Source organism: Manacus candei, unplaced genomic scaffold (genome assembly GCF_025592945.1).
Source record: "Manacus candei isolate 608988 ecotype Guabito, Panama unplaced genomic scaffold, ASM2559294v1 h1tg000284l, whole genome shotgun sequence".
NCBI classification, from domain to species: domain Eukaryota; kingdom Metazoa; phylum Chordata; class Aves; order Passeriformes; family Pipridae; genus Manacus; species Manacus candei.
The window spans coordinates 36,054-46,876 of record NW_026138332.1 but is presented as its reverse complement, the minus strand read 5'-3'; the positions used below and the strand labels follow the sequence as shown (position 1 = coordinate 46,876).

Genomic DNA, 10,823 nt, shown 5'->3' with positions numbered 1-10,823 from the left:
CCACAGGCACCCGCAGGAGGGGGGGGCTGAGGTGGCCCGGGGGGGGGTCTGGGGGTGTCCCCCGGGTGTCCCCCGAGGTGTCCCCGGGGGTGTCCCCAACCCGCCCCCCCCCAGGCGGCTGCAGGAGGCCGAGAGCCGCAACCGGGAACTGGAAGCGAAGCTGCGGCGGCTGCAGAGTGACCCCCCCCGGGCCCGGACCCCCCCCGCGGCAAGGCAAGGACCACCCCCACCCCCGAGCCCCCCCCCAAAATCCCTCAGACCCCCCCGGGCCCGGACCCCCCCCCGCGGCAAGGCAAGGACCACCCCCCACCCCCCGAGCCCCCCCCCAAATCCCTCAGACCCCCCCCGGGCCCGGACCCCCCCCGTGGCAAGGGCAAGGACCACCCCCCCTCCCCGAACCCCCCCGAGACCCCCCCAAATCCCTCGGGACCCCCCCGGGCCCGGACCCCCCCCCGCGGCAAGGCAAGGACCACCCCCCCTCCCTGAACCCCCCCGAGACCCCCCCAAATCCCTCGGGACCCCCCCGGGCCCGGACCCCCCCCCGCGGCAAGGCAAGGACCACCCCCCATCCCCGAGACCCCCCCAAATCCCTCGGGACCTCCCCAAACCCCTCAGACCCCCCCCGGGCCCGGACCCCCCCCCCGCGGCAAGGCAAGGACCCCCCCCACCCCGACCCCTCGGGACCCCCCAAATCCCTCGGGACCCCCCAACACCCCTCAGACCCCCCCCCCCCAACGCCCCTGAGACCCCCCCCCCCAAATCCCTCGAGACCCCCCAAATCCTTTGGGAGCCCCCTGGGAACCTCCTCAACCCCCAAACACCCCTCAGACCCCCTCAAACCCCTCAGACCCCCCCCTCCAAATCCCTGAGACCCCCCCCCCCCAAATCCTTCGGGACCCCCCCAAACCCCTCAGACCCCCCCCCCCAAAATCCCTCGGACCCCCCCGGGGGGGGGGTTGGGGCTTCACCCTCTCCCCAAAAAGGGGGTCCCGATATTATAGGAGGGTCCCGGTTTTTTTTTGGAGGGGGGGTTGGGGATTAATCGTCTCCCCAAAAAGGGGGGTCCCGCTATTTGGGGGGGGTCCCGGGGCTTCGCCCTCTCCCCAGAAAGGGGGGTCCCGATATTTGGGGGGGGTCCCGATATTTGGGGGGGGGGTCTCAGGGCTTCACCCTCTCCCCAAAAGGGGGGTCCCGGTGTATTTTTGGGGGGGGTCCCGAGTCTTCACCCTCTCCCCAAAAAGGGGGGTCCCGGTATTTGGGGGGGGGTCCCGAGGCTTCACCCTCTCCCCCCAAAAAGGGGGGGTCCCGATATTTGGGGGGGTCTCAGGTTTCGCCCTCTCCCCAAAAGGGGGGTCCCGATATCTGGGGGGGTCCCGAGGCTTCGCCCTCTCCCCCAAAGGGGGGTCCCGCTGTATTTTGGGGGGGGGTCGGTCCATCCCTGACCCCCCCCTCATTTCCCTCGCAGGAGGGGCGGGGTCTCCCACCCCCAGCGCCGCCCCCCCCGCGGAGCCCCCGCCGGATGTAAGGAGGGGTTTGGGGGGGTTCGGGGGGCTTTTTGGGATCGGGGGGCGGGGCTTTGGGGGGTCTGGGGGCGGGGTTTATTTGGGGGGTGGGGTCTGGGGGAGTGGCTAACACTCTGGGGGCGGGGTCTGAGGGCGTGGCTGACGGTTTGAGGGCGTGGCTGCCGCTCTGGGGGCGGGGTCTTTGGGGCGTGACTGACGCTCTGTGGGCGTGGCTTACACTCTGTGGGCGTGGCTTACACTCTGTGGGCGTGGCTGACGCTCTCTGCTCTCTCCGCAGCCCGGCCGGGGGGGCCCCCCCCGGATTTTCCGCTCCCCCCTGGGGGTGCCCCCTGTCCCGGCAGCTGCTGCTCTGGGTATGTGTGGGCTGTGCCACCGTCACCCCCTGCCACCCCCCTGGCATTGTCACTGTCACCCTGTGCCCCCCGGCACTGCCACTGCCACCCCCTGCCACCCCCTGGCACTGCCACCCCTGTCCCGGCAGCTGCTGCTCTGGGTATGTGTGGGCTGTGCCACCGTCACCCCCCTGGCATTGTCATTGTCACCACTGCCACCCCCTGCCACCCCTTGGCACTGCCACCCCTGCCAATGCCACCCCCTGGCATTGGCATTGTCACCACTGCCACCCCCTGGCACTGCCACCCCTTGGCACTGCCACCCCTGCCAATGCCACCCCCTGCCATTGTCACCCCCTGTCCCGGCAGCTGCTGCTCTGGGTATGTGTGGGCTGTGCCACCGTCACCCCCTGCCACCCCCTGGCACTGCCACCCCTGTCACTGTCACCTCTGTCACCCCTGCCACCCCCTGGCACTGCCACCCCTACCAGTGTCACCCCCTGCCATTGTCACCCCTGTCCCGGCAGCTGCTGCTCTGGGTATGTGTGGGCTGTGCCACCGTCACCCCCTGCCACCCCCTGGCATTGTCACTGCCACCCCCCTGGCACTGCCACCCCTGCCACTGCCACCCCTGTCACCGTCACTGCCACCCCCTGGCACTGCCACCCCCCTGTCCCGGCAGCTGCTGCTCTGGGTATGTGTGGGCTGTGCCACTGTCACCCCCCTGCCACCCCCTGCCACCCCCTGGCACTGCCACTGTCACCTCTGCCATCCCCTGCCACCCCCTGGCATTGGCATTGTCACCTCTGTCACCCCCTGGCACTGCCACCCCTGTCAGTGCCACCCCCTGGCACTGCCACCCCTGTCCCTGCAGCTGCTGCTCTGGGTATGTGTGAGCTGTGCCACTGCCACCTCTGTCACCCTCTGCCACTCCCTGGCACTGCCACCCCTGCCACTGCCACCCCTGTCACCCTCCCTGCCACCCCCTGGCATTGTCATTGTCACCACTGCCACCCCTTGGCACTGCCACCCCTGCCACTGTCAGTGCCACACCCCTGTCCCGGCAGCTGCTGCTCTGGGTATGTGTGGGCTGTGCCACTGTCACCTCTGTCACCTCTGCCACCCCCTGCCACCCCCTGCCACCCCTTGGCACTGTCATTGTCACCACTGCCACCCCCTGGCACTGCCACCCATGCCAGTGCCACCCTGGCCACTGCCACCCCTCTGCTGTCACCTCCACCAGTGCCACCCCCCTGGCAGTGTCCCCAAGGCCCTGCCACCCCCCCTGGCAGTGCCACCTCCCCCAGTGCCACCCTCGGGCTGTCACTGTCACCCCCTGGCAGTGCCCCCAAGGCCCTGCCACCCCCCCGGGGGCAGTGCCACCTCCACCAGTGCCACCCCTGTTTTGTCACCAAGGCTCTGCCACCCCTGTGCTGTCACCTCCAGCCCTGCCACCCCCTGGCAGTGTCCCCAAGGCCCTTCCACCCCCCCCGGGGCAGTGCCACCTCCCCCAGTGCCACCCCCGTGCTGTCACTGTCACCCCCTGGCAGTGCCACCTCCAGCAATGCCACCCCCCCCGGGGGCAGTGCCACCTCCCCCAGTGCCACCCCCATGCTGTCACCTGCCCCAGTGCCACCCCTGTGCTGTCACTGTCACCCCCTGGCAGTGCCACCTCCCCCAGTGCCACCCTTGTGCTGTCACTGTCACCCCCTGGCAGTGCCACCTCCCCCAGTGCCACCCCCATGCTGTCACCTGCCCCAGTGCCACCCCTGTGCTGTCACTGTCACCCCCTGGCAGTGTCACCTCCCCCAGTGCCACCCCCTGGCAGTGCCCCCAAGCCCCCCCACCCCAACCCGGGTGTCCCCAACAATTTGGGGGGGGGGGACGGGGAGGGGGTGTCACCATCTGGGGGGGGTGAGGGGGGAGGTGACACGGTGACACGGTGACAGTGCCACCCTCTCTCGGTGCCCCCCCTCTCAGTGCCCCCCCTCTGTCCCTGTGCCCCCCCAGGTGCCCCCCGCCGGTGCCCCCAAGGACTGTTTGCTGCTCTGCGCCGCCGGGCTGAGACCCCCCCGCGCCCCCCCCGCCGCCCCCCCAGGGACACCCCCGCACTGAGGGGAGGGGGCGGGGGGGGTCCTGCACCCCCCGATGGCACCTGAGTGACCCCCCCCCCCAATTGTCCCAGAGGGGGGGTCCCCACACCCCCCGATGGCACCTGAGTGACCCCCCCCCCAAATTGTCACAGCGGGGGGGGGGTCCTGCACCCCCTGATGGCACCTGAGTGACCCCCCCCAAATTGTCCCGGAGGGGGGGTCCCGCATCCCCTGATGGCACCTGAGTGACCCCCCCCCCCAATTGTCCCAGAGGGGGGGTCCCCGCACCCCCTGATGGCACTTGAGTGACCCCCCCCCAAATTGTCACACCGGGGGGGGGTCCCGCACCCCCTGATGGCACCTGAGTGACCCCCCCCAAAATTGTCACAGCGGGGGGGTCCTGCACCCCCCGATGGCACCTGAGTGACCCCCCCCCAAATTCTTACAGCGGGGGGGGTCCCTGCACCCCCTGATGGCACCTGAGTGACCCCCCCCAAATTGTCACAGCGGGGGGGTCCCCGCACCCCCCGATGGCACCTGAGTGACCCCCCCCCCAAATTCTTACAGCGGGGGGGGGTCCCTGCACCCCCCGATGGCACCTGAGTGACCCCCCCCCCAAATTCTTACAGCGGGGGGGGGTCCCCGCACCCCTGATGGCACCTGAGTGACCCCCCCCCAAATTGTCCTAGCGGGGGGGTCCCCGCACCCCTGATGGCACCTGAGTGACCCCCCCCAAATTCTCACAGTGGGGGGGGGGTCCCTGCACCCCCCTGATGGTACTTGAGTGACCCCCCCCCCAAATTCTTACAGCGGGGGGGTCCCCGCACCCCCTGATGGCACTTGAGTGACCCCCCCCCAAATTGTCACACCGGGGGGGGTCCCGCACCCCCTGATGGCACCTGAGTGACCCCCCCCAAAATTGTCACAGCGGGGGGGTCCTGCACCCCCCGATGGCACCTGAGTGACCCCCCCCCAAATTCTTACAGCGGGGGGGGGTCCCCGCACCCCTGATGGCACCTGAGTGACCCCCCCCCCAACTCCCCCAATTCTCACAAGCGGGGGGGGGACGAACTGTGCAGAGACCCCCCCCCCCCGTGACACCCCCCTGGGCAGAGACCCCCCCTCTGGGCAGAGACCCCCCTCCCGTGTGCAAAGACCCCCCCCCGTGACACCCCCCCGGGACAGAGACCCCCCCCGACACCCCCCCGTGACACTTCCCCCGTACAGAGACCCCCCCGTGACACCCCCCCGTGCAGACACCCCCCCAAAGACACCCCCCCGACCCCCTCTCTGTGCAGAGACCCCCCCCGACACCCCCCCTACAGAGACCCCCTCTCGTGACACCCCCTCCTGTACAGAGACCCCCCCGTACACAGAGACCCCCCCTGACACCCCCCTCTGTGCAGAGACCCCCCCACGACACACCCCCATACAGAGACCCCCCCACGACAACCCCCTCCTGTACAGAGACCCCCCCGTCCACAGAGACCCCCCCGACACCCCCCATACAGAGACGCCCCCCCTGTGCAGAGACCCCCCCCGACACCCCCCCATACAGAGACCCCCCCCGACACCCCCCCACACAGAGACCCCCCCGTGACACCCCCCCATGCAGAGACCCCCCCGTACACAGAGACCCCCCCCTACAGCCCCCCCTCGAGACCCCCCCTCTGTGCAGAGACCCCCCCCTGCAGCCCCCCCCGCACACACAGACCCCCCCCCAAGCCCCCCCCGTACAAACCCCCCCCCCTCACAAACCCCCCCCCGCAACCACTTATGCACTGGGGGGGGGGGGTCCAGGCATATTTCCCCCCCCCCCACCCCAAAATTGAGGGGGGGGGGTCTCCCCGGTGCTCCCATGACCCGCCACGAGGGGCACGTGACCCCCCCCAAAAACCCCCCCCCCCCCAAAAACCCCACCCCCCCCACTAGTAATTTATTTGTAGGGACGTTTGCACTAAACCCCCCCCCCCCTTTATTTATACCCCCCCGGGGGTCGCCCCCCCCCCCAAATGACCCCCCCCGGGTGTCCCCTCCCCCCCGTGACCCCCCCCCCGTGACCCCCCAAATCCTCTCCCCCCCCCCCCCCCCCCCCCATTTGTGTCGATCTCGGGGGGGGGAAACGAGAATAAAGTTGTGTTTCTGTCACTGGGCTCGGGGGTGGCCCCAAAATGGCCCCAAAGTGGCCCCAAAGTGACCCCAAAGTGGCCCCTGTGCCCCCCGTGTCCCAAAGTGTCCCCTGTGCCCCCCCCCGTGTCCCCAAAGTGTCCCCAAAGTGTCCCCTGTGTCCCAAAGTGTCCCCTGTGCCCCCAAAGTGACCCCAAAGTGCCCCCCATGTCCCAAAGTGGCCCCAAAGTGGCCCCAAAGTGGCCCCTGTGCCACCCCCCAGGTCCCAAAGCGGCCCCAGAGTGTCCCCTGTGCCACCCCTCGTGTCCCCAAACTGGCCCGTGTGCCCCCCCCCGTGTCTCCAAACGGGCCCCCGTGTCCCCAAAGTGTCCCCAGAGTGTCCCCTGTGCCACCCCTCGTGTCCCCAAATGGGCCCCCGTGTCCCCAAAGTGTCCCCAAAGTGTCCCCGAAGTGACCCCAAAGTGTCCGCTGTGCCCCCCGGGTCCCAAAGTGGCCCAAAAAATGTCACCAAAGTGTCCCCGAAGTGACCCCAAAGTGGCCCCAAAATGTCCCCGAAGTGTCCCCTGTGTCCCCAAAATGGCCCCTGGGCCACCCCCCGTGTCCCAAAGTGACCCCAAACTGATCCTTTTGTCCCCAGACCGACCCCCTGGGCCACCCGGTGTGTCCCTAAACTGTCCCCACCCCTCCACGTGCCACCCCCCGTGTCCCCAGCCCAACTTGGTGTCCCCAAGTGCCACCCCCCCGTGTCCCCAGAGTGTCCCCCAGCCCATCTTGGTGTCCCCAGGTGCCACCCTGTGTGTCCCCAGCCCGTCCCCGTGTCCCCAGGTGCCACCTGCCATGTCCCGAGTCCATCCCTGTGTCCCCACCGTGTCCCCACATGTCACCCCCCGTGTCCCCAGTCCATCCCCGTGTCCCCAGATGTCACCCACCGTGTCCCCAAGTGCCACCTGCTATGTCCCCAAGCTGTCCCCGTGTCCCCAGGTGCCACCCCAGTGTCCCCAACGTGTCCCCCAGCCCATCCCCGTGTCCCCAAGTGCCACCCACCATGTCCCCACGCGCCACCCCGTGTGTCCCCAGCGTGTCCCCAGCCCATCCCCGTGTCCCCACATGCCACCCACCGTGTCCTCGAGTGCCACCTGCTATGTCCCCAAGCTGTCCCCGTGTCCCCAGGTGTCACCCACCATGTCCCCAGCGTGTCCCCAGCCCATCCCCGTGTCCCCAGATGTCACCCCCCGTGTCCCCAGCCCATCCCCGTGTCCCCACATGCCACCCACCGTGTCACCAAGTGCCACCTGCTATGTCCCCAAGCTGTCCCCGTGTCCCCAAGTGCCACCCCAGTGTGTTCCCAGTCCATCCCCGTGTCCCCAGGTGCCACCCACCGTGTCCCCAGCCCACCCACCATGTCCCTACGTGCCACCCCCCGTGTCCCCAAAGTGTCCCCAGTCCATCCCCGTGTCCCCACCATGTCCCCAGGTGCCACCCCCCGTGTCCCCAGCGTGTCCCCAGCCCATCCCTGCGTCCCAAGTGCCACCCACCATGTCCCTACATGCCACCCCGCGTGTCCCCAGAGTGTCCCCAGCCCATCCCCGTGTCCCCAAGTGCCACCCCACGTTTCCAGTGTGTCCCCACATGCGACCCGTGTCCCCACAGTGTCCCCAGGTGCCACCCCCCGTGTCCCCAGTGTGTCCCCAGCGCATCCCCGTGTCCCCACCCTGTCCCCAGGTGCCACCCCCCCGTGTCCCCAGTGTGTCCCCAGCGCATCCCCGTGTCCCCCCCCCTGTCCCCAGGTGCCACCCCCGTGTCCCCAGTGTGTCCCCAGCGCATCCCCGTGTCCCCCCCCTGTCCCCAGGTGCCACCCCCCGTGTCCCCCAGTGTGTCCCCAGCGCATCCCCGTGTCCCCACCCTGTCCCCAGGTGCCACCCCCGTGTCCCCAGTGTGTTCCCAGTCCATCCCCGTGTCCCCACCGTGTCCCCAGGTGCCACCCCCCGTGTCTCCAAAGTGTCCCCAGCCCATCCCCGTGTCCCCCCCCTGTCCCCAGGTGCCACCCCCCGTGTCCCCAGCATGTCCTCAGTCCGTCCCTGTGTCCCCACCATGTCCCCAGGTGCCACCCAGCGTGTCCCCAGCGTGTCCCCAGGTGCCACCACCCCGTGTCCCCAGCGTGTCCCCAGCCTGTCCCCGTGTCCCCACCCTGTCCCCAGATGCCACCACCCCCGTGTCCCCAGTGTGTTCCCAGTCCATCCCCATGTCCCCACCGTGTCCCCAGGTGCCACCCCCCGTGTCTCCAAAGTGTCCCCACCGTGTCCCCAGTGCCACCCCCGTGTCCCCCCCCCCGTCCCCGCACACGCGGGCGCCAAAAGAGTCTCTTTAGTCCAAATAAGGGACATAAAGTGACAAAGGCACGGGGGGGGGGGGCACCGCGGGGACAGGGGGTGGCAGTGCCACCACCTGTGGGGGACAGGGGATGGCAGTGCCACCACCCGTGGGGACAGTGGGGACACCGCAGGGACAGGGGATGGCAGTGCCACCACCCGTGGGGACAGCGGGGACACCGCCCGTGGGGACAGGGGACAGTGGGGACAGGGGATGGCAGTGCCACCACCTTTAGGGACGGGGGGACACCGCAGGGACAGGGGATGGCAGTGCCACCACCCGTGGGGACAGGGGACAGCGGGGACATCGCCCGTGGGGACAGGGGATGGCAGTTCCACCACCCGTGGGGACAAGAGATGGACAGTGCCACCGCCTGTGGGGACAGGGGATGGCAGTGCCACCACCTTTAGGGACAGGGGACAGCGGGGACACCACCCGTGGGGACAGGGGATGGCAGTGCCACCACCTTTAGGGACAGCGGGGACACTGCCCGTGGGGCAGGAGGTGGCCACAGGGACAGCGCCGGGTCCCCAAGCAGGCGACACAGGTGACCCAGGTGACCCGGAGGGGGATCCAGGGTGTCCCCTCAGGTGACACAGATGTCCTGGCAGGTGGCACAGGTGTCCAGGCAAGTCACAGGTGTCCCCTCAGGTGACCCAGTTGACCCAGGTGGTCCAGGACAGAAAGCTCTTGCTGCCACGGAGTACCCAGGCTGGCCCACAAAATCCACCAGATTTGCTTCTGTCCCCCACACTACACCTGAAAGCCAAACCTCACAGGATTTCTGTCCTGGGAAACAGGGCTGCTGTCCCCCGGGGTCGTTCCAGGGTCCTTTGGACAGGCCTCGGGGCCATTTGGGGTGTCCCGGGGTCATGTGGGGGGGCCTGAGCTCTCCCTGAGGCTCCCCAGGGTCGTTCCTAGGGCTTTTGGGGTCCTTTGGACAGGCCTTGAGGCCATTTGGGGTGCCCCGGGACATGCACGGGGGCCTGGGCTCTCCCCGAGGGTCCCCCGGGAGTCCCCCGGGACTGGGGGGAGACCCCTGGATTTGGGGGGGGGTCGTTCCCATTTCTCCGGGAATAAAGCCATGGATGGAGCCCCGGGATTCGTCCTTGGATTTGGGGGAGGGAGAGGGGTGGAGGGGGGTGGAGGATACTGGTCGGACTGGTTGAACTGGTTCCCGCTGGAAGTCTCCGCTGGGAAGCCCCGGCCACGCCCCCCGGAACTGGGAATGACCCAGAGCCACTGGGAATGATCCAAATCCACTGGGAATGGTCCAAATCCACTGGGAATGGTCCAGAGCCACTGGGAATGGTCCAAATCCACTGGGAATGACCCGGAGCCACTGGGAATGGTCCAAATCCACTGGGAATGGTCCAGAGCCACTGGGAATGGTCCAGAGCCACTGAGAATGATCCAAATCCACTGGGAATGGTCCAAATCCACTGGGAATGGTCCAAATTCACTGGGAATGGTCCAGAGCCACTGGGAATGGTCCAAATTCACTGGGAATGGTCCAGAGCCACTGGGAATGGTCCAAATCCACTGGGAATGGTCCAAATCCACTGGGAATGATCCAAATCCACTGGGAATGACTCGGATCTACTGGAATGGTCCAAATCCACTGGGGATGACCCGGATCTACTGGGAATGGTCCAGAGCCACTGGGAATGATCCAAATCCACTGGGAATGGTCCAAATCCACTGGAATGGTCCAGAGCCACTGGGAATGATCCAAATCCACTGGGAATGGGCCGGGTCCAGCCCCAGCACACGGAGACCATGATGGGGACCAGCCTGGCCCAGTATCCAACTGGGACCAAACTCAGGGACCAGCCCGGCCCAGTATCCAACTGGAACCGGGACCAGCCCGGCCCAGTATCCCCCCTGGAACTGGGACCAGCCCGGCCCAGTATCCCCCTGGAACTGGGACCAGAATCAGGGACCAGCCTGGGCCAGTATCCCCCTGGAACTGGGACCAGAATCAGGGACCAGCCCGGCCCAGTATCCCCCTGGAACTGGGACCAGAATCAGGGACCAGCCCGGCCCAGTATCCCCCTGGAACTGGGACCAGTGAGGCCCAGTATCCCCCTGGAACTGGGACCAGCCCGGCCCAGTATCCCCCTGGAACTGGGACCAGCAGCAGCCCCGCCCTCCCCACAGGCCCCGCCCACCCCCCTGAACCCCGCCCCGTTCCTTTAGGCCCCGCCCCTTTCCTCTCCCCACCCCTCCATTGGCCCCACCCCGCGCGACGCCGCTCGACCCCGCCCCCTCCGCTCCCCCCGCGGCTCCCCATTGGCTCCGCCCCACACGACCCCCCCTTGGCCCCGCCCCTTCCCCTCAGTCGCGCTTCCGGGTCCGGCTGAGGCGGCGGCGGTGAG

General features: G+C 68.5%; 2 protein-coding genes across 2 annotated transcripts; both read left to right on the top strand.

The window, feature by feature from the left end:
- Positions 1-114: 114 nt before the first annotated feature.
- On the top strand, positions 115-4,600 carry LOC127464856 (sterile alpha motif domain-containing protein 1-like; the record flags this gene model as incomplete). The annotated part of the gene is made up of 5 exons (XM_051775311.1): positions 115-213; positions 1,466-1,521; positions 1,801-1,876; positions 3,866-4,014; positions 4,491-4,600. Coding segments are annotated over 4 exons (380 nt in total), but the record flags the coding sequence as incomplete, so codon positions are not given.
- Positions 4,601-6,262: 1,662 nt separating this feature from the next.
- Positions 6,263-10,822, top strand: LOC127464861 (uncharacterized). Its single transcript, XM_051775316.1, has 3 exons — positions 6,263-7,797; positions 8,114-8,209; positions 10,787-10,822. Exons 1-3 carry the CDS (start codon positions 6,283-6,285, stop codon positions 10,820-10,822), a joined length of 1,647 nt encoding a protein of 548 aa, XP_051631276.1. The 5' UTR covers positions 6,263-6,282.
- Position 10,823: the final 1 nt, after the last annotated feature.